The sequence below is a fragment of the Pteropus vampyrus genome, unplaced genomic scaffold (assembly GCF_000151845.1).
Source record: "Pteropus vampyrus isolate Shadow unplaced genomic scaffold, Pvam_2.0 Scaffold510, whole genome shotgun sequence".
NCBI lineage: Eukaryota > Metazoa > Chordata > Mammalia > Chiroptera > Pteropodidae > Pteropus > Pteropus vampyrus.
The window spans coordinates 540,275-560,598 of NW_011889291.1; the positions used below are offsets into that span (position 1 = coordinate 540,275).

A 20,324-nucleotide genomic window follows, 5' to 3' on the forward strand; every position below is an offset into this window, starting at 1 on the left:
GTGGCTAGGTCGTTGTATAAAAGTTCTCCCCGGAGCACGTGATTCCTCTCCGCGGGACCGCTGCCTTACCGCCATTATGGATACCAGCCGTGTGCAACCTATCAAGCTAGCCAGGGTGAGGTGGGGGAGGCTGGTTTTGAGGGCCGGAGTGAGGAAGGAAGGGGTAAAGGGACAGGATGGGCCAGGTCTGACCCCAGCTTCTTTCTATCAGGTCACCAAGGTGCTGGGCAGGACCGGCTCCCAGGGACAGTGCACGCAGGTGAGCTGGTGGATACAGACGTCTCCTCGTCTGAACCATGCCTTTCCCCTTCCATGTCCCAGGCCCTGCCAGTTGGGCGTCTGAGAACTGACGTCCCTTTTATCCCAAGACTCCTGGAGGGCGCGAACCCTCACCAACGCCCTGCCTTCCGCCGGGTCTGAGCTCCAACGAACCTCTTCCTTTTGGCTGAGCGCGTCTCAACGACCACTCTGGCTCCACATCTTGCCGAGTGTGCTCCCGTTCCCAACGTGCCCAGAGCTATAGTTGTCTCCCTTGGTGGCTGCTTCTGGTGCTCCAGAGCTTTGTTCACTCTGTCTCTGCCCTTTTCGGCTTTTCTCCTTGCCCAGCCCTGCCTGCCAGCCATCGTCAGTCCTCTTTTTAGGTATTTCTGGGCCGGCCCCTACACGCCCTTCGAATCCAGGTCTGCTGTCCACCCCGCAGTGTTTATCTGTGGCGGTCTCACATTCCTTTCCGTCTGTCCCCGCCCCTCCCCCCCGTGTGTCCCATAGGTGCGCGTGGAATTCATGGACGACACAAGCCGCTCCATCATCCGCAACGTGAAAGGCCCTGTGCGCGAGGGTGATGTCCTCACCCTATTGGAGTCAGAGCGAGAGGCTCGGAGGCTGCGCTGACTTTGTGTCTGGTGAGTGCAGTACTGCAATGGGGGGCGGTGGAGAGCGGACTGAGAGCCGCTGCCCGTTAGACTCTTGATTGGTGGTATAGAGGTTTTGCCAAGTCCACGGGTGAGGGGTTTGTGGTGGGGGTGGGGATGTACAAAATGTCTGCTGAAACTGGCAAGATGGGGGTGGGAAGTTTGACAGTTCCTGGAAGGCTTGTCAGCATCTCATGCTTGTGTGTTTCCAGGGTCCTGGATGTCTGGGTGGACCACTTGGCTCATGGGAATGACCTTCGACTGTTAATAAAGCATTTATATTGTAGGTAAATTTGAGTTCTTGTTTGGATTGTCGCTGGGCTTATAAAACCTTACAGTGAGGGCACCCAGGTGGTCACTGACCCTTTGCATTTTGCAAATCTGAGGCGAGGTTCTTCCTCAACGAGGCATTTTCTGTTTGAGGGGAGGGAACCATATGTTTGTATGTGCCCCTAAAATGACACAAATTTAGCTAGGAATGTTTTATTAGGGAAGAAGGTTGGGCCAAGGCTAGCATCTGAACAGCAGACCCTGGCCTTTGCTGTGCCCCAGCGGCTGAGGTGGAGGAGGGAAAGATCTCTTCATCCCCATCAAAGTCCATTGTGCCAGGCCACTCACTGAGACTGGGGGTCCTCTTCATTGTCACTGCTTCCTCTTTCACCAGGCATGGCTGTGGCAGGTTCAGGGGATGACTAGTGATAGAAAGAGGAGGGCGGGGGAGGGGGGATGTCCCACAGGTTCTTGTGAGTAGGATGCTGTGGGTTTTAGCCCTCTCAGACTCAGGTATGCTTAACCTAGTGGAGGTCTTGGTCCTCTCCATTGTGGTCATGTCTGAGGAGGAACCCTACCCATAAAGTGGAGCCAGGCTGCCTGGTTTGAATTCTGCCTTTGCCCCATTTGACCTGGAAGAGGCACTTGACCTCCACACCTTCTTTTCCCACATCTCTACAGGAGAGAGCAGAATGGGTAGGCTGATTGAGTTTAACTGCAGCTGCTGAGAACAGCCTGGCAGTTGCCTTTTGAGTATAAGTTCCCCCCTTGGGGACACACTGAGTGTTCCCCTCCCTATCTGCTGCTGGTAAACTCATCCAGTTTCCAGTTCTGAGGCTCTGTGCCTTGCAGGGAGCCTGCATCTTCTTCCCCCACTGAGCCTAACTCCAGAGGGTCCCTAATTCCTTTGCCATGAGTCTCTCCGGAGGCAGTAACAGGAGTTCACTGACAAAGTCTAACAGTTCTCTGATCATAGGTCACTTTCCTTTTGCAGGGCTCAGGCTCATGACCTGTAAAATGGAGTTGTGTCTCGGAGATTTAGACCGGGGTTTCCCCTCCCTGTTGCTCCCCTGGGAGCAGGGAGGCCTTCCTAGGACATAATTGGTAGCCTCCCCAAGTGTGCTGCTGGAAAGCTTGGCTGCTTAGGGCTGCACTCACCAGGGGACCAGGCTGGGCTGAGCTCAGGTGGGCATGCAGCAGAGCAGCCACCTCATCCTGCTCGGCTTCCAAGGCCATGGCCAGGGCGCTTGTGCCCTCCTGAGGATAATAGGGACAGTTAGGTCCCTGAACCGAGGCCTGAGTACCCTGCCACACCCTCCCCTAGTCCCATTGACTCACATTATCCAGGAGAGCAGGGTCACAGCCTGGCTGGGCCAGCAGCAACCGGACAGTGTCCAGGCGCCCATACTCACTGGCACACATCAGTGCTGTGGCCCCATCTGCATCTTGTGCGTTGACATCTGCCCCACATTCTAGCAGGGCTGCTACCATGTCCTGTCGCCCATGGCTGATGGCCAGCATAAGAGCTGTCTGCCCCGTCTGGGGAGTAGGAAATAAGGGGACAGGGCTGCAGTGGCCTTTGGGGGAAGGGAAGTCAGACAGTGTTGGCTCTTGAAGTGACACCTGGACTTAGGGAGGGTGTCCACGCACCTGGCTGGCCTTGGCATTGACATCACCCATGCGGAAGAGTCTGTCGACCACACTCATGTCCTCGCAACCCACGGAGGTAAGCGCAGCCAACATGAGGGCTGAGTAGCCTGCTCTATTCTGTCGATCAACCTTGCAGACCCCTGGGAAAGAGATCAGTCAATTGAGAAGAGCCACATTTCCTAGCCCAACCTGGTCCGCTCACCTCTTCCAGTGTCAGGTTTATCTGTGTAATGGGGTGGTTCGCCATGGGTCATGAATTCACGGTGCCCTTTGCCTACAAGTTTCTTCCCCCAAGAGCCATTTGGCTTCTCCCTCACTTTAAGGTTCTCAAATCTCAGTGAAGCCTTCCCTCGCCTCCCTACTTCAGACTGGTTTTGGGACTTGGTTTTGTTCGCTATTGTATCCCTCTAGTAACTAGAGCAATACCTGGCATGTGTTAGGTGCCAGGTATTGGTCTACCTCCCAAGCTACCATTATTGCTCCCCCAGAGAAATGTGTCAACTGATCCACCTTGGTCTGAATCCCCTCCAATTTCCATGCAGCAGCCAGAAGCAGATCCCAAGAAAGTTGGCCCAGTCTCACATTGCTCCTGGGGTACAGGCTGTTGTCCACCATGGCCTCTGAGGCTCTCTGATAGCTAATTTCCGTTTCTTCCCCTGGAATCCTCTCCCTTTCCAAGCCTGTTATTAAAGATTGAATTGTACCCCAAAAAGATGTGAAGTCCTAAGGCCCAGCACTGTGGATGTGACCTTATTTGGAAATAGGGTCTTTGCAAATGTAATCATGTTAAGATGAGGTCATCATGATAGACCGTAATCCCATATGCGTAGTGTCCAAGGAGATAGGGTGGGGGTGATGGATAACGGACCCAAAAGGTCTGAGGATTACTGGAATTGGGGAACAGGAGATACGCTGCAAGGTGAGAGTTGTGAAGAGGGGTGCTGAGGAGTGAGGTTATGGAGGGAGCGTATGTACTGGTAACATCAGGGTCTTTGGGTGACCTTAAAAGTAAGGCTGATGTAGTCAAGGTGAAGAGAGGAGCAGCTCAGGGAACTGAAGCAAGGAGGTTAGAGGGATAGGAAAAGAAACAGCCCCTACGTGAAGGGTCATTGAGGGCTTGGTCCTGGGGGTGGTCATGTCAAGTCGACATGACAGTAAGCAGGTAGGGGCATAGGGCAGCCGTCTCAAACCTTTTTGGCACCAGGGACTGATGCTCTTACAAGAATCTGGTGCCTGATGATGTCCGCCGCTCACCTGCTGTGCAACCCAGTTCCTAACAAGCCACAGACCAGTACTGGTCCACGGCCCGGGAGTTGGGGACCCCTGGCACAGAGGATCCTGATGATGAACTATGTGAGAACCAGAAGGCGCAGGGCAAGGTCTGGGGAGTTGGAGCTGAATGAGAGTTCAAATACAGGGAATAAAGGGGTCCCAGAAGCCTTAGGCCTCTTGCAAATGATGGCCATGCCTGTCTTGCCACCTGCCACAGCCCCAATCCTCTTTAAGGCAGATGTCCAGGAAATATCTTTCAAATTCATGCATCATTCCCTCCTCTCAAGCCCCAGCTACCTGACCAGCCCTGAGTAGCTGTGCCCTACCTCTGGTCACCAAGACCTGCAGGGAATGGACAGATCGGTGTGTTTGGAGTAGGGGACAGGGGGCCCATCTCAGCTGCAGTTAGATTGAGAGGCCTCCAAGGGCAAACCCCAGAGGTTACTAGATCTGAAGGAGGGAACCCAGATGGGTTCTTAGTGAGCAGTTGGTTTGTCTACTGTCCCCTCTACTGTGAGTCCCATGGGGAAAGCACCTCTATGTGGGTGGCCCACCCCCACCCCAACACTGCACTGGTACCTGATAGGCTCTCAGTACATGTCTGGGCTTATCAACACTTGGGGCTGTTATCAGCTCCAGAGGCAGGGGATGAACTAGTAACAAACAGGTGACAGAAAAATGTGAAACTGAGCCAGTGCAGGACCCCAGCCTGGGAGGGCAGTCACAGCCCTGACCAGTGAGTACCTTCCTTCAAGACTGGAGAGGAAGGTGGCTGGACGTTGAGGCTCAGGAACCGGGTGAGCACCAGGGTCGGAGATTGAGGGACAGTGGCATGGTGACCATTGACTGACTGCCTACTGCATGCCTGACACTGTTTTATGAGTGTTATCACAGCTGCCCAGGGAGGAAGCTAAAGCTGGTGAGATTAAATAATTTCCTTGAATTTAGGTCGACATAATCCAAAAATCTGAAATTCTCTCCGGCAGCAAAGAGTCCAGTCAGGGCAGAGCTCAGAGAGGTCAACCCATCCACGGTGGATCCTGAAACCCCCAACAAAGCGCCGGTGGTGCCATCTGCCTGGCAAACCCTTCTCTGCATTCTTCTCCAGGTTCTGCCAGCTGGGACCTGCCCAGGCCCATCTTTCCTTGCTCCCCCCACCCCCTACTGCCTGGTGCCTTGCCCACCCTTCCTCCATGCTGACCCGTATCCAGCAGCAAGCTCGAGATGGCCAGGTTCCCATGGGACACGCTGTAGTGCAGGGCTGTGTTCCCGTTGCCATCCGCCAGGTTCACCACGTGTGCCAGCAGCTCGGGTCCCAGGCGCGCCACCGCGCTCAGGACCCCGGCTACGGGCTCCGCCCGCGAGCGCCGCTGGCTTGACACTCGAAACCACTCCTGGGCCACTAGGCGCGCCGCGCCCTGCCGAGATGGGGGAAAGCGTCAGCGATGGTCTGGGCCCCGCAGCAGGGAGGGCGTGGGCGTGGGTGTGAATCCAGGCAGGGAAGTATCGTTACTGTTTGTCTGAGGGGGGACGTGGGGACTCATGGGGCCGCACCCCTTTGGAGGCAGGAGTACAGTCATTGTGGGTCCCGGGATCGCGGGGGACAACGGTCTTCCCCTTCTGGGGAAAAGCCTGTGGGAGAACTGGAGTGGAGGAAGGCGGTGGGCGCTTGTCTTTGGGGAGTCCGGGAGAGGGCCTGGGGCTTGGGTCTGCTTGCAGCGGGATCCTTTGGGAGAACCAGGGAAAAATCAGCTCTGTCCCGTTGGAGGGCGTGAGATTGGTAGAGGTCCCGGGCTCGAGGGGACAGAACTCAGGACTCCAACTCTAGGCAACCCAACGCGCTTCCCTTAAAGAGTCAGGGGAGGTCCCTGGCGGGCCCAGGGCTGCATCTGTGAAGGTCCGTTCTCGCACTCACGCCGTCGCGGGAGGCTCCATGCGGCTGACTCAGCTGCCGGTACAGCGTTGCGCACGCCTCCCTCAATCGCGGACTCAGCTCGCACCTACTGAGGATGCCAGGAGAGGCTCAGAAGGGGTAGGGGTGGGCGTGAGGGCTCGGGGCTGGAAAGAGAACAACCGTCCCCACTCCGTGTCTCCGGCGCCGCTCACCTCCTCTGCGCACCCGGCTGAGGCTCTGCCTCCGGCTCTGGGTCCCGGGCATTCTCGCCGCTGTGAGGGCTGGGGGTGCCAGAGTCGGATCCCCCGCCGCTGTCGTCCCCGGAGCCCGAGCTGCTGCTCCTCCTCCGGGGCTCGGCAACGTCGTCTTCGCTGTCGCCGTCTTCGCTGTCGCCGTCGCTGCCGTCCTCGCTGGATGAGCTCTCATACCTGGCGACAGGGTGGGAGGCGTATGTGGGCTCGTTATGAAGTCCTCTGGGGGGGGGGGCAAGTGGCTATCCCCATTTCCCTGATAAGGAAACAGGCTTGCCAAGACCGCGCTGCGAGCGAGAGGCAGAGCTAGTTCTCAGCCCCTAGTCCATGTTCCCGCAGATGCTGCCTTGGGGAAAGGGAAAGTGCTCACTCTCCATTGAGGACCCCAACAAACTGTAGGCTTTTTGGTCCGGGGCTGGGCTGGGCGCCAGGTGTATTGTCTCTCCTCTTCATGATGGACTTGAGGATGCCTGGAGATCAGATGAGGGCGCTGAGTTCGAGTCCCGAGGCCAGCGAGCTAGGTCTCCGCGAGGGGTCGGGACTCACCCACGGGCGCCACGGCTCTGTTCCCATCCGTGGGCCCGGGAGGGTTCTGCGTCAGGGAAGGAGCCTCCTCGGGGGGCTCCGTCTGCGTGGCCTTCTCAGCACAACACCACGGGGTCTGGGTGGCAGCTTCGCACGGCTGAAGCCGGGCAGCTGCCTCCTCCTCTGCAGCCTCGCGGGCCTCCTCCAGCTCGCGCAGCCGACCTCTGAGGAGCTCGCTCACCCCGCGCTGATGCTCCAGGCTGGTACGCAGTAGCTCCAGCTCGCGCTCGGCGGCCACCGGCAGCCCCAGTAGCGCCTCGGTAACCCACGTGTCCGCCTCAAGAGTCTCGGGGGCCGCCTCCACGCTGGCCTCCTGGGTCTCCTGCACTGCCTGGGTTCCCGCCTCTTGGGTCCCCCGCACGGACTGGGTTCCCGCCTCCCGCATCTGGGGCGCCCCGTCGGGGGTCCCCACCGCCCTGTCGACCTGGAGTGCGCCCTCGCTGCGCATTGGAGCCTCTTCGTCCGGGCCATCGGCCTGAGGGCAGGCCCTGGCACGAACGCCGCGCTCAGACGTAGCCAAGCGCTCGGTGAGCCGCCGCAGCTGAGCGAGCTTGTCCGGGCGCGCCTCGATTTCCCCGTCGGGTTCCGAGTGCGGGCGCCTAGCCAGCAGCCGTGCCTTCTCGGCGCGCAGCGCGCGCACCTGCTCCTGCAGCTCAGGCAGCGCGCGCGCCTGGTCCTCCAGCTCGCGCAAGCGCCGCAGCGCCGTGGCCATTTGCTCGCGCACCAGCTGCAGTTGCACTGGGCCGGGCGAGGTAGGGGCGGGGTTGGGGGCGGAGCCTGGGGCTGGGCTGCTGCGGCCGGACACGCGCGGGCTGAGCGCGCGCTCGTGCGCCTGCGCCAACTCCAGCCGCCGGCTGGTCTCCAGGAGCGTGTTCTCAACTCGCGGATTGCGCACCGGCGCGCGCGGTGATAGAGGCGGCAGCAGCAGGAACCCCGTGGGCACGCCCGGGGAGAGTGCGCCCGACGCTCCCCCGTCATCACTAGCCAAGGACTCGCTGGATGTCCAAGCCCCTGGGCTGCGCGCGCCCGCGAGGCCAGCCCCGGGAGTGCGGGAGCGGCGCGCTGGTGGGGGACCTGGGGCGCGGCGGGCGACGGGACCGCGCTCCAGCTCCTCCACGTATTTGAGGAAGTCCAGGTCCAAGTGGAAGCCATAAGGCGTCTCCACCGTGTAGGGTGAGCTCGGGCTGCGGGCGCCTCCAATCGGGCCAGGGTACAGGAGAGGGTCGCCCAGGTCTGCAGGCATGATAGGGACATGAGGGGTGTCAGGCCGGGGGACGCCGGATCGACTGGATAAATAGCGCATCCCCCACTCCACCACGATACGCCTTCCGGGCTCCGCCAGCACCAAAGCTTGCATGCACACCTGCCGTTTCGCACACGCACACCAGAGGTTCAAATGCCTATCTGCACCCAAATAGTCACGCAAACACGTTTACTGAGTGTCTACTATGTGCCAAGCACTTTTCTAGGCGCTGGGGACACAGCAGCGAACAAGACAGACAAACATCCCTGTCCTCTTGTAGGAAACAGATAAACACGATCATTACAAATGGTACTTTGGGCAATAAGATGAAATAGAGAATAAGTGGAAAAGTAGTGACTTTGGCTCTGGTTGTCAGGGCAGGTTTCCTGAGGAGGGAACTTATAAGTTGAGCCCTGAATGATGAGGAATCAGCTGGGGACATAAGGTTGCTAAAAGAAAATAGCCCATGCAAAGTCCCTGGGGCGGAGAGAGCATCAGTGGGCTGGAGTAACAGAGGGGTGGAGGTGAGGGTATCCAGAGCAGAGTGATGGAAGGGAGAGGGAAGAGGAGTAGGAGAGGTAGGCTGGGTCCAGACAGGGGGCGGGGGGTCCTGAGCCACCATGAGGAGTTGGATTATATTCCACACGTGATAGGGCGGCACAGGAGGGTTTTAATCAGGGCCAAGATATTACCTAATGGACACATAGAAAGGCCTCTCTGGCCACTATGCAAAGGAAGGAACTGCATGAAGTCTGGATCTATGCACACACATGTATCCCATTTCGTACACTCACCAGGCAACTTCTGATTCAGGGCAAACTTGGCCATGTTTCCTGGAGTAGCCACCAGACACCCTGAAAAAGGCCCCTAAAGTGGGTGAGGGGGGAGTCAGGCCCTGTTCCTCTGGCTGTGCCTCTGGGGTCAGCCTGGATTCTGAGTAAACAGACCTAAGAGTTCCTCTCCAATAACCCACCCCCACACTGCCCTCTCCTCCCTCCTCCCTCAACAGGACTTGAAACTTTTGAATGAATGAATGTGGGGACCCCCAGGTGCCAGACTTTAGCCTTCTGGGCAACAGGAGGCAAGAAGGGCACAAAAAGAAGAGAGGAAAGTGATCAAGAGAACGGAATAGCTGAGAACAGGGGTGGGGGTGGGGATGGGTGTCATTCCAGACCTGCTGAGTTTTCTGTCAATCCCTGGGGAAAATCAGAAATTAATGCTCAAAGAAGTGGAATGTGAACCTTCAGAAGAGGAAGGCCAGAGTTGGAAGCCTTTCATGGGCTCATTAAGAACTCATCTGGTCAGATTCTGCAGATTAAAAAACAACAACAAAACAAACAGGGTCACTTGATTTGTTTCCTTAGACAAATGCAAACAAGATATAATTGCGCATATGAATTTACCAAGGTCACTTGTGAGATCCTTGTAGGAAAGAGTTGTGGGCCAGATGCACCAGGGATACAAATCAATGGATACCTGTCTCTCTGGAATGTCTCTAGTGGAGTGCCACAGGGCTCTGCTCTTGGCTTGTAATGGAACCACAAGCCCCCAGGTTGTCAGAGCTGCAGCTATGCCTGGGGCTGGAGGGAGAGTAACTCTTCAAGTGACATGATGGAGGTTCTAAGAAACTGGGCCACATCTTATAATGTGATATTTAACAAGGACAAATATTGGCTTCAGAACTTTGATTCAGAAAGCATAGGGTGAGAAAGATGGAGCTTTGAAGAGCCCACATGAAAAATCTTCAGAGAAGGGCCTACTGTATACTCTGCCTGAATAAATGTAACTCTGTACAATTATGCAAGGTATATATTATTATTCGCATTTTCCAAATGGAGAAACTAAGACACAAAGTAAATCAGTTGCTTATGGGAAACACTCAGACTGGGCTCTGGTCTGAGCAAGGGTCTCACAAGTGACCTTGGTAAAAATTCATATGCGCAATTATATCTTGCTTGCATTTTCTGGGAACCTCTTGCCTGCCTAGCCTTCCACTGGCAGATACATGCCAGACCCAATCTGTACTCTCCCTGCCCCGCTGCTCATCTGTGCTAACCAGATCTGTGCTTCCTGGTCACCCGTTCCAGCCTCTCGCACTCCTGATGACCACCTGCATGCCTGACACCAACCAGCTATTGGGCATCCATCTGTCCACCTGATTCACCCTGCTCCACTGCTGGAGGGACCCTCCCACTCATCTCCTTTGTCCAGCCTGGATCTTTGACTTCCCCCACCCCAAGGCCAGGCGGGGCCCCTTTCAGTCCCAAAGCAGCTGTTTCCTGTCCCCTCACACCAGCTGCAAAGGGCGGGCCAGCAGGACAGCCAGTCATCACAGAGGACAGCCAGTACCTCTCAGGACTTGTTTTTAGGAAGCTGCCAGAGAAGAGTTGGGTCATAGAAAAAGCCAGAGTGAGGCTTTAGGGATCCTGGTCTGCCTCACACACAGCTCGCTGTGTGACTCGGAGTCAGCCCCCTCCCCAAGTGACCTAGCAACACCCAAATCTGAGGCACTAGGGACTCAAAGAACAGCTGTGGGCCATCCCTAAGACCTAAACCAGCTGTAGCAGCTGGACTCAGAGGCTGGGCTGAGAAATAGGTAGATGCTCCAAGAATGGTAAATAATAATAAAAACAAATGTTTTTTTTCTATTTTGTATGGACCAGCTTCTATTCTAAGCAAATTAATTTTTTAAAAAAATTCTAGCTAAACTCTCTGAGATAGGTTTTCTTACTATCATTCTCCTTTCTCCCATTATACAGATGGAGAGATGGAGACACAGACAGATAAGTAACCTGGCCAAGGTCACATTATAGTCAAAGGCAGGATTTTAATCCAGACAGTTTTACCAGTATTTCTGCATTTGCCACTCCACTTGATGGCCTTCCAGAAACAGCGCTCCCCTCCCCAACCTTCCCAGCCTGCACTCGCGCGTGTCCCTGATAAGGGGAGCAGGCTCATCCCCCTGGTGGCTCCAGGGGCTGCAGCCTCACCAGAGTGAGGGCATGCAGTTGCCCTTCTCTCTCCTCCGCTCCCTGCCCGGGCTGTCACCGCTAGATCCGGATCCTCTGCCTGGGGCCCCCTCATTAGGCCGTCAGAGCTGACTCCATACTCCCCCACTCCCGCCCCAGGGACTATTTCAGGACTAGGAGCTGTGAGCACAAAATCGGAAGGGTGGCAGACGGGGCGGGCAATGAGCATCACGGTCCAGGGGAGGGGGGCATTTTCTGGCTTGAGGCCATGGAGTGGAGTTCTCAGACCCCTGAGGTGGGAGTGGAGGCCCGAGGATGGTTGGAGGGGAAGGTACTCAGATCAGGTCACCCCCTCACTGCACCCTCCCCCCGCCCCAGGACGGCCTCGCGGAGACAGAGCAGTTTCCTACAGGAAAAGCCGCCGGGCGGTTCCATCCGCTGCCCATTGTCTGCCGGCCCTGAGGTCGTCCGTCCCTCCCCCCCAACACTGTTTCCGTATCACCTCCCCCCTACACGCACACCACACCCAAATCCAGCGCGAAAGGCTCGCCCCGGGTCCCCAAGCTGTCCCAGAGGAAAGCAGGGAAAGGGTCCCGGAGGCAATTGGGGCGCCAGGGGGAGAACAAGCCCCCCATTTGGCTTCTAGAGGCGGGGAAAGGGCGATCTCACGAATCCAGAGTCCCCCATTCTGCTCGCTGCCCACCTGAGGCGCCCGGTGTGGGAGGGAACCCAGACAGAGGACACCGTGCCCGCCCCGTCGCAGCGCTCTGAGCCCGCAAGAGGGGCTGGAAACTCATCGCCTTTCCCGGGGCGTCCCCTGATCACCCCAGGACCCGTATCTGTGCCCCGCAAGCTGGCGCTTTACCTGAAGCCGAAGCCCCTGTCGCGCCTGCACCCGAGCCCGCCCCCTCGAAGCTTGGGGACGGGTTATCAAGGCCTTAAACCTAATTGACGGTCACCCCATCCAACCAGCGCCCGACACTCTCCGAACTGTCCAATGGTGAGGCGGAGAGAGCCGGGGCGGTGAGTGAGGCGTATCTGGGGGCGGGGCCTTGAGTGACAGTCCCCGAGATCCGGTGGGGCGGAGCTCCGAGCGCAGCTGCCAAGTGCGCCCAGCGCAGAGCTAAGGACCTTGGAAATGATCCACGGGACACTAGAGAGCCGTGAGAAGACTCTGAGCGGGAGAGTCACTGGGGGCATTTGCGTGTTTGGAAGATCCTTTGCGTGCTCATGTCTCAGTGTCTGGGTGAAGTAACAGGACCCTGGATCTTCCCACCGCAGAGTCTTCACACGTGCTGTTCCACCTTCCTAAACTGTCTTCCCTGAACATGTTTCTCCTACTGGTTTCAGCGCCACTAAGACAGGGAATTGATTGATTTTGGTCACTGCTTTATCCAGTGCCCCAGGCACACAGTCAGTGCTCAGTAAATGTTCGTTGAAAGAATGATTTAAAATTACATTTAACATTTGAACCCGTTTGGAATATATTATGATCTAAAGTGACTGTATAGACTGTTTTTTTTCCCCCTGATCGTTTTAGCACTTATTGAGCACTGACTGTGTACGTGGCACTGTGTAGGTCCCTGAAGGGACACCATTCCTGCCATCCTGGACCTCGAATCTCAGAGACAGAGACGTATTTTCAAGCCAAAGTTTATCGTAGGGGGTTGACAGGTGGAAGTTGGAGTCTGTGAGAGGAGAAAGGAGGGCCAAATCCCTGACCTGAAGGGTCTGGGGAGGCAGGCTGCAGGGCGACACTTAAGGAAGAGTGCTCCAAATAGGAGAAACTAGACGTGCAAAAGAAGTAGGAACTTCCATATATGGGAGACTTTGAAAAGGTCAGTTTGTTGGTGGGAGGACCTGGAGACACAGGCAGGAAAGAGTATGTGAAGCAGCTCAGATTTTATCTGACCAAATGGAGCCCATGCGGAGGCACGTTATTGCATTCCAGATTCCTTTCTCTATTATTCGTTCCAGTGCCACTCTGCTTTAACTACCGTAGCTTTAGAATATATTTCAATATCTGATGCTCCTCTTTTTACAAAAATTTTGGGCTACTCAATTGTCTTTTTTTCGTGCAGATAAACTTTATGTAGAATTCTGTCGAGTTTCCTCATGAAAACTCCATTGGAATTTTAAAACTATTTTTATTGTAAAATAAAATGCAGGCACACAGAGCCAGACTCGAGAAACCATATAAAATAAATGTAAAGCTTAAGGAGTATTGAAGGGAAGTTCTCAACCACGGTGATTTTTGTCCCTTGGGAGACATATGGCAATATCTGGAGACATTTTTGATTGTCGTGATGGAGTGGGGGGAGGGCTGTTATTGGCACCTAGTGTATGGGGGCCAGGGATGCTGCTAACCATCTTACAGTGCACAGGGAAGCCCCCCAAACAAATGATTATTTGGCTTGAAAATCAATATTGCTGAGTTCGAGAAATGCTGCTGGGAAGTGAACATAATTATAACCCCTACCCAGGTCGACATATTGCCAGCTACCGCAGAAGCCCCTCCATACACCACATCCCAGTCACAAACTGCCTCGTTACTCCACAAAGTAACCACTGTTGTGGCTTTTGTAATAATCACTGCCTCAATTTCTGAATAGCTTATCACTCAAATATGAATCTCTAGACACTGTAGTTTAGTCTTGCCCATTCAAAAAGAAAATGATATGTTGTTTAAGTGTCTGTTAATTCCAAGGTTCCCCTTTCATCCCTTTCCTTTCCTTATGATAAATCAGTTGCACAACTCAGGCTGTTTGTCCTAAAGTGTTTCCCATGGTCGGGGTTCAGTATGTTGCTCTGTCCTCCGTACGCCCTGCAAATTAGCAGTTTGTTCTAGAACTGGGGTCAGACTCAGGTTTGATTCCTTTGGCACCACTGTGAGTAGTGTTATGCCCTTCACCAGGAGGCTCATATTCTTTAACCGTCCTTCTTTATATGAGGCCAAGCCATTGATGTTTGCAAAATAGTGACCTTCCTCCAGCATTCCTACCCGTTTATTAGAATTCTTCCTTTGCCAGATGCTTCCCCTTACTTCCTGTGTGTTACCCAGAGGAAATTCCTGTGGGAAAGGCAAGACAAGTGCTTGCTTCTTTCACTTTATATACCAGTTTTCAAAATAATAAATAAATTTCCCACCATCCTCTGAAGGTGATAAATTAGGCTTTTATTGTTTTTTAAGTCATTGTGAGCTTATGGATTGAAATACGTCGTGCTCCAACCCCTTGTACTTATCCTCATCGATGGACTCACCTGGCCAGTGGGAGTCTCTGCAGGTTGAAACTTTTTGAAGTGACTCTGGTAGTCTCTGACAGTTTTCTTGCTCTCTCATATGTTCCAGGCTCATCTTGGACATATTCTATCCCAGGCTTGGCATCTAGCAGAAACTCTGGTGTTTTTTTTTCGGTGGGAAATATACTAGTTAGTGTGCTAGGAATGCTCATTTGCTGTAGGGTTGGTCATTGTATCTAGACTTTTTCAGTGAACAGAGCTAATTGGGGGAATGTATATATTATATTACATCACATGACTATGATATATATCATATATATCATAATGAAATAATATAACGTATAATAGTATTATGATATATAATTATATTACATTATATATAAATATATGATATCATATATAGCATGATATGATATAATATAATGTATAATAGTATTCTAATATATTATAATAAAATATAGTATATTTATAAATAAATTTATATGTAAGTATATATAATATATAGATATGTCTTATACAATCTTATTATAAAATAGTATATGTAAATATTATACATATACATATTTGTACATTTTATGGTATATAAAAGACTTTATAAGTTCATTTTGATATTTTCAAATACAATTTCAGGACTACATAATTCTTACTCAACCTCTTTTTGGTAGATAGAATAATATCCCACCAAAGATGTCCACATGCTAATCTCTGGAACCTATGAATATGTGACCTTACATGGCAAAAGGGTCTTGCAGATGTATTATGTTAAGGATCCTGAGGTGGGGAGGTTATCCTGGATTATCTGGGTGGGTCCAATGTCATATTAAAGTCCTTATAATGGTTGACAGGAGGATGTGGTTCCATAGTGTAGTGGTTAGCACATCTGCTTTACATGCAGAAGGTCCTGAGTTCATGCACTAGTGAAGCCATGGTCCATGGTCTATGGCCATGCCACCCTGAATAAGCCCGATGTCTGATCTCAGAAGCTAAGCAGAGTCAGGTCTGGTTAGTATTTGGATGGGAGACCACCTAGGAGGACCAGGTGCTGTAGGCATAAATAATAATAATAAAAAAAAAATAAAAGAGCTGGCAGGAGATGTGACAACAGAAGCAGAGGTTGTTGTCCTTGCTGTTGTCCTTGCTGGAAGGGGGGCCACCAGCCCAGGAACGCAGGTGCCTCCATAAGCTGGAAAAGGTAAGGAAATGAATTATTTCCCCGGAGCCTCCAGAAGGATCACAGCCCTAAAGACACCTTGGTTTTTGCCCAGTGAGACCCATGTTGGACTTCTGACCTCAAAAAAGTAAGATAATATATTAATGTTGTTTTAAGCCACTAAGATTATGGCTATTTGTTACAGCAGCCATAGGAAACTAACAGTAATAATTCTGCTATCCATTTCTCCTTTCTCCCATAAAAATCCTAGTTCTCAAGGACACAGGAGAAAACAGAATTACAGTATCTCATAATTATTTATTTGCTTTAATCAAAATTGCACACATGACAGTCTCAAAATAACAACGTCAATGCTCCCACCAATATGTGACTAAAAGCACTTTGAAACTCTCTCTTTGGGGAGTGACATCCGAAGTATTGCATAGTGAGGGGTCTCCCCAGATCTCTCCCCTTGAAATAATAACAAGCTGAACATCTAACACTCAACAAATAACACCCAACCCGCACACAAGGAAGTCTGAGAGATCTGCTCATAAGAGCTTCAAAAAGTGGGAACTGCGTGAGTCTGGGAAGTAGATGAGGAGAAACAAGGAGCTGCCATATGCAGCCAGAGCTCCCTGCAAGAGAGGTGGGGAGAATTTGCTGCTGGATCCCAGAACAGCCCTGCCTGAGGGATCAGAGAGTTCCATGCAGCAGAGCCCAGGGATCGGGGCAGAAAGTGGAGTGGGAACTAAGCGCGGAGCGGCAACAGCTGTGTCTTAGCCTCTGACGTTGCCAAGCGGGAGGCTAAGACAGGGGAGACTAGCAGCAACTGCCACCCACCAAGGCAGAGTGCACCTCTCCCTCCGCCTCTATATTCTCCCAGATATGGTGCTGAAACTTAAACCACAGCCCGTACCTTGGACAGGCGCTAGGACCAAGGGGATCTGATTGCAGATCGAATATACTGTAAATCAGACGAGAGAGAGAGAGAGAGAAAAAAATCATTTTTAGCCTGAATGCAGGATCCAAGAGGCTTGGATGCCACCTACTGGAAATCAAAAGAAAAACCCCTTCTTATCAATGGGCTAAAGAGAGACTTCTATAAAATCTTTTTGAAAAAAAATAGAGTACACTCCCTTTAAACCTAGGCAGAGAAATAGTCCATCAAACACCATAAACAAGCAAGGTGATGAGGCAGCTCAGAAAGAAAGAGTAAAATCTCCTGAAAATAAAGACATAGGAATATGCAATTTAAATGACAGAGAATTCGGGATTGCTCTTCTAAAAAACTCGGTAAGATGCAAGTAAAATTTGATCAACGAGTCCAAGAACTTAGAATCAAAAGAGTCCAAAAAAAAAATGAGTTTTTTAGCAAGGAGACCGAAACTCTAAAAATAAACCAAATAGAACTTCTGGAGATGGAGAACACATTAAAGAGATAATGAAATAGCAAGCTTGGGAAATACAGCTGACCGGATGGAGGAAAGAATTGGTGATATTAAAGACAGAAATCTGGAAATGACTCAGAAGGAAGAGAGAGACCTGAGAATGAAAAAAAAAATAAAATAAAATAAATGAAAGAACTATACAAGAACTATCTGACACCATCAGGAAAAACAACATAAGAATAATGGGTGTACAAGCAGGAAAAGAGAAGGAGAAGGGAATAGAGAGCACATTCAAATAAATAGTTGACAAAAATTTACCAAATCTAAGGAATGAGCTGGATCTTCACAGGGAAGAAGCAAACAGAACACCCAATTACCTCAACTGAAAAAGGCCTTCCCCAAGACCTATTATATTAAAATTGTCAAAAAATAATGACAAAGAAATAATTCTCAAGGAAGCCAAGGGAAGAAAGACAGTAACCTATAAAGAAAAACCCATTAAACAATCTTCAGACTTCTCAGCACAAACCTTAAAAGCAAGAGAGGAGTGGAATCAAATATTCAAACTATTAAGTAGAAGGAATTACCAGCCAAGAATAATATATCCAGCAAAGCTCTCCTTTAGATATAAAACTATCTTTTGCCTATGTATGTTCTCCCCATTTCATTCTTTTTTTAATAGTTGTACCCCACATCTACACTGTGAGCACATTTTGCCATTACGTACCGTACTCTTTCCTTGTTATTCCCCTGTCTCAGTTTTACAAGCAACTATATGCTTCACACTCTCTGCCAGTCCTATATTCACGTCTCTCTAATCATTTGTCTGGAGTAGAATCTTCAAGAAGACTTCATGGAAACTATATTCCCTCAGTGCTCACGTGTTCATAACAGTTTATATCCTTTATATTTGAAACTCGGTTTTGCTGCATGTAAAATCCTCAGCTCACATTTGTCTTTCCTAGAATATCTTTAAACATGTCACTCCATTTTCTTCTTGCAGAAAAAAACATTACTCTCAAAAATCTGGTGAGAATCAAATTTTCTTTCCCTTATAAATCATTTGCTCTTTTGTCCTAGATTCCCAAAAGATTATTATTTTTCTTTAAAGTCCAGTACTTTTATTAAAATATGTCTTGGTGTGGGTGGTTTGGAATCAGAGCTCTCAGGTTCCATTGAAATTTTTATGGTGGTAAAAAATATGTAACATAAAACTGATCATTTTAACCATTTTCATTATGTTTAATTTTTTGAGGAACTGCCAAAATGTTTTTTACAGTGGCCGCTGCACCATTTTACATTCTCACCTGCAATGCACATTGGTTCCAGTTTGATCATATCTTTGCCAACACTTATTTTTCGGTTTTTAAAATTTTATAAGAGTTACCTGAAACCAAACTGACCCATTTTTTTTTTTTGTATTAGTTTCAAACTGACCATTTAAAAAAAACATTGCGATTTTTGTGGATGTGAAGTGGCATCTTATTATAGTTTAGATTTGCATTTCCCTGATGACTAGTGATGTTGGGCATCTTTTCATGTGCTTATTGGGCATTTTTGGAGAAATGTTTATTCAAGTCTTTTGCCCATTTTTGAATTAAATTTGGTTTTTATTTTTAAGTTGTAGGAGTTCTTCATATATTTTGGATATTTAGCCCTTATCGTATATATTTTCTCTCCCATTTTGTGGGTTGTCTTCACTCTGCAGATAGCGTCCTATGATGCACAAAAGTTTTTAATCTTGATAAAGTCTAATTTATCTATTTTTTCTGTTGTTGCCTGGGCTTTTGGTGTCAAATCCAAGAAAGCATTGACAAATCCAAGGTCATGAAGATTTCCTTTGTTTCTCCTACGAGTTTTATAGTCTTGTTTCTTAAGTTTAGTTTCTTGATCCATTTTGAGTTCACTGAGTTTTTAAAAATAGAAACTGCAATAAACATACTTTAATTGGGCAAGAATTGGCATTAAAAAATAAGATCAATCCTTTCATCCATAAACATGATATACCTGTTAATTCATCCAAGTCTTATATGTGTTAACCTCTTGATAAAGTTTCATAGTTTCTTCCTACAGGTCCCATTCTCCACCTTAGGGTATTCTCTTTTGAGGGAGAGAGGGCTGCTTTTGTAGACAGAAGCTCTGTTTTCTATGTTTTTCTGACCATTGCCACTTTGGAATGCTATTAGTATTATGTCTCTGTGTTCATGTGTTGTGTACTAACTTTTCTAGAAACACTGAATAGGATGAAAATGGGGAGTGAGAGAGAGATGGAGGGGGAAAGGGAGCCAGATGGTGATGAAACCTAGGAGGTGAGAAAGACAGGGCTTCAGCCCGGGGGGAGCTGTAACTAGGTGAGGGATGAAAGAGGGACCAATATGGGGGCAAAAACATGGTTCTTCCTCAGTTCAGACCCTCTATATAGGTCTCCTATGTAAGAACCGAAATCCTTACAGTGGCCTGCAAGGCCCGGCAGGACCTGTTTCTGTCGCTTCTTTACCTCCTCTCTCCGCCTACTGCCCTCACTTATTCCGTTTCCACCAGGCACTGACCTGCATCGGGTCTTTGCACCTGCAGCACCCGCAGTTCCATCTGCCTGCAATGTTCTTCCCGCAGATGACCACGAGGCTTCCTCCTCATCTCTTTTGGTCTTTGCTCAAATGTCACAATGAGGCTGCCCGAGCCACTTTTCCCCCTTTCTCCACTCAAGAGCCCTCTTAGCCTGTGCTATTTTTTTCCCTTCTAATCCTCTTACCCATGTCTGTCTTTTCCTCACTGGAACATTAGCCCTGCCTGTGCAAGACTTCTGTCTGTCTTCAACACTGCCTGGTTCCCAAAGCCTAGAACAATGCTTGGCACGCATGAGGTGTTCAATAAATACTTGTTCACTGAACGAAAGGAACAAAAGGTGAATCGGAGCTCCATGGAGATCTAGGATTTCCGAGGGCACCTGGAAGAGTCCCAGACTAGACAGCCGGTGTGGACATATGGACCAGGGAGAAGGAACTTTGATTGGGTGGGTGAGGGGAAGAGATGCAATTATCTTGACCTCTTAAATAACTTTTCCCCCAGATTCTTAACACCATTCATGGTAGAAAATGTGATCTTTCTTTGTCCCACCCTGTCCTAGGTGAGGCTTGCCACTCTAGGACTCACTTGAACCCACTGGGAGCCACTTTCACACTCTTCGCCAGTGCAACGACCTCCTGGAAACTCCAGAGAGGTCCCCGCCCAGCCACCCCCAGAGAGATTGTGCCTGCCCCTCAACGCTCACACCCCTGACCCCGACGGCTGACTGCTGGGTTGGGGCTTCGAAGGGCAGCATATCTTTCAACCCAGTCTCTAGCGACAGGCTCCACCCTCCTCCCTAGACTCCAAATCCAGCTGGTCTACATCCCACTAGTTCATCACCTGAAATAGCTCTGGAATTTATCCCTGTCTCCAAGTTTAGTTAATCCAAGACCCCACCAATCCCAGGCTTCCCGCTGCCCTCCCCTCAGC

General features: G+C 50.7%; 2 protein-coding genes across 8 annotated transcripts; one reads left to right on the plus strand and one right to left on the minus strand.

Moving 5' to 3' along the window:
* Positions 1–2: 2 nt before the first annotated feature.
* Positions 3–1,203, plus strand: RPS28 (ribosomal protein S28). The gene is made up of 4 exons (XM_011383281.2): positions 3–115; positions 212–259; positions 769–902; positions 1,124–1,203. Exons 1-3 carry the CDS (start codon positions 77–79, stop codon positions 889–891), a joined length of 210 nt encoding a protein of 69 aa, XP_011381583.1. The 5' UTR covers positions 3–76; the 3' UTR covers positions 892–902; positions 1,124–1,203.
* A 124-nt stretch (positions 1,204–1,327) lies between these two features.
* Positions 1,328–11,971, minus strand: KANK3 (KN motif and ankyrin repeat domains 3). 7 transcript variants are annotated; one of them, XM_023524931.1, is made up of 11 exons: positions 9,251–11,403; positions 8,871–8,943; positions 6,795–8,066; positions 6,619–6,718; positions 6,210–6,425; positions 6,019–6,103; positions 5,305–5,521; positions 2,832–2,971; positions 2,520–2,720; positions 2,340–2,438; positions 1,328–1,603 (listed from the first exon to the last, which is right to left on the minus strand). In XM_023524931.1, exons 2-11 carry the CDS (start codon positions 8,902–8,904, stop codon positions 1,526–1,528), a joined length of 2,442 nt encoding a protein of 813 aa, XP_023380699.1. In that variant the 5' UTR covers positions 8,905–8,943; positions 9,251–11,403; the 3' UTR covers positions 1,328–1,525. The 7 variants fall into 7 exon arrangements, with proteins under 7 accessions (XP_023380699.1, XP_023380695.1, XP_023380694.1 ...); XM_023524929.1 differs by lacking the exon at positions 1,328–1,603 and adding an exon at positions 11,911–11,971 and having other exon boundaries at positions 2,103–2,438; positions 6,619–6,721; positions 8,871–8,930; positions 9,251–9,384; XM_023524930.1 differs by lacking the exon at positions 1,328–1,603 and adding an exon at positions 11,911–11,971 and having other exon boundaries at positions 2,103–2,438; positions 9,251–9,384.
* Positions 11,972–20,324: the final 8,353 nt, after the last annotated feature.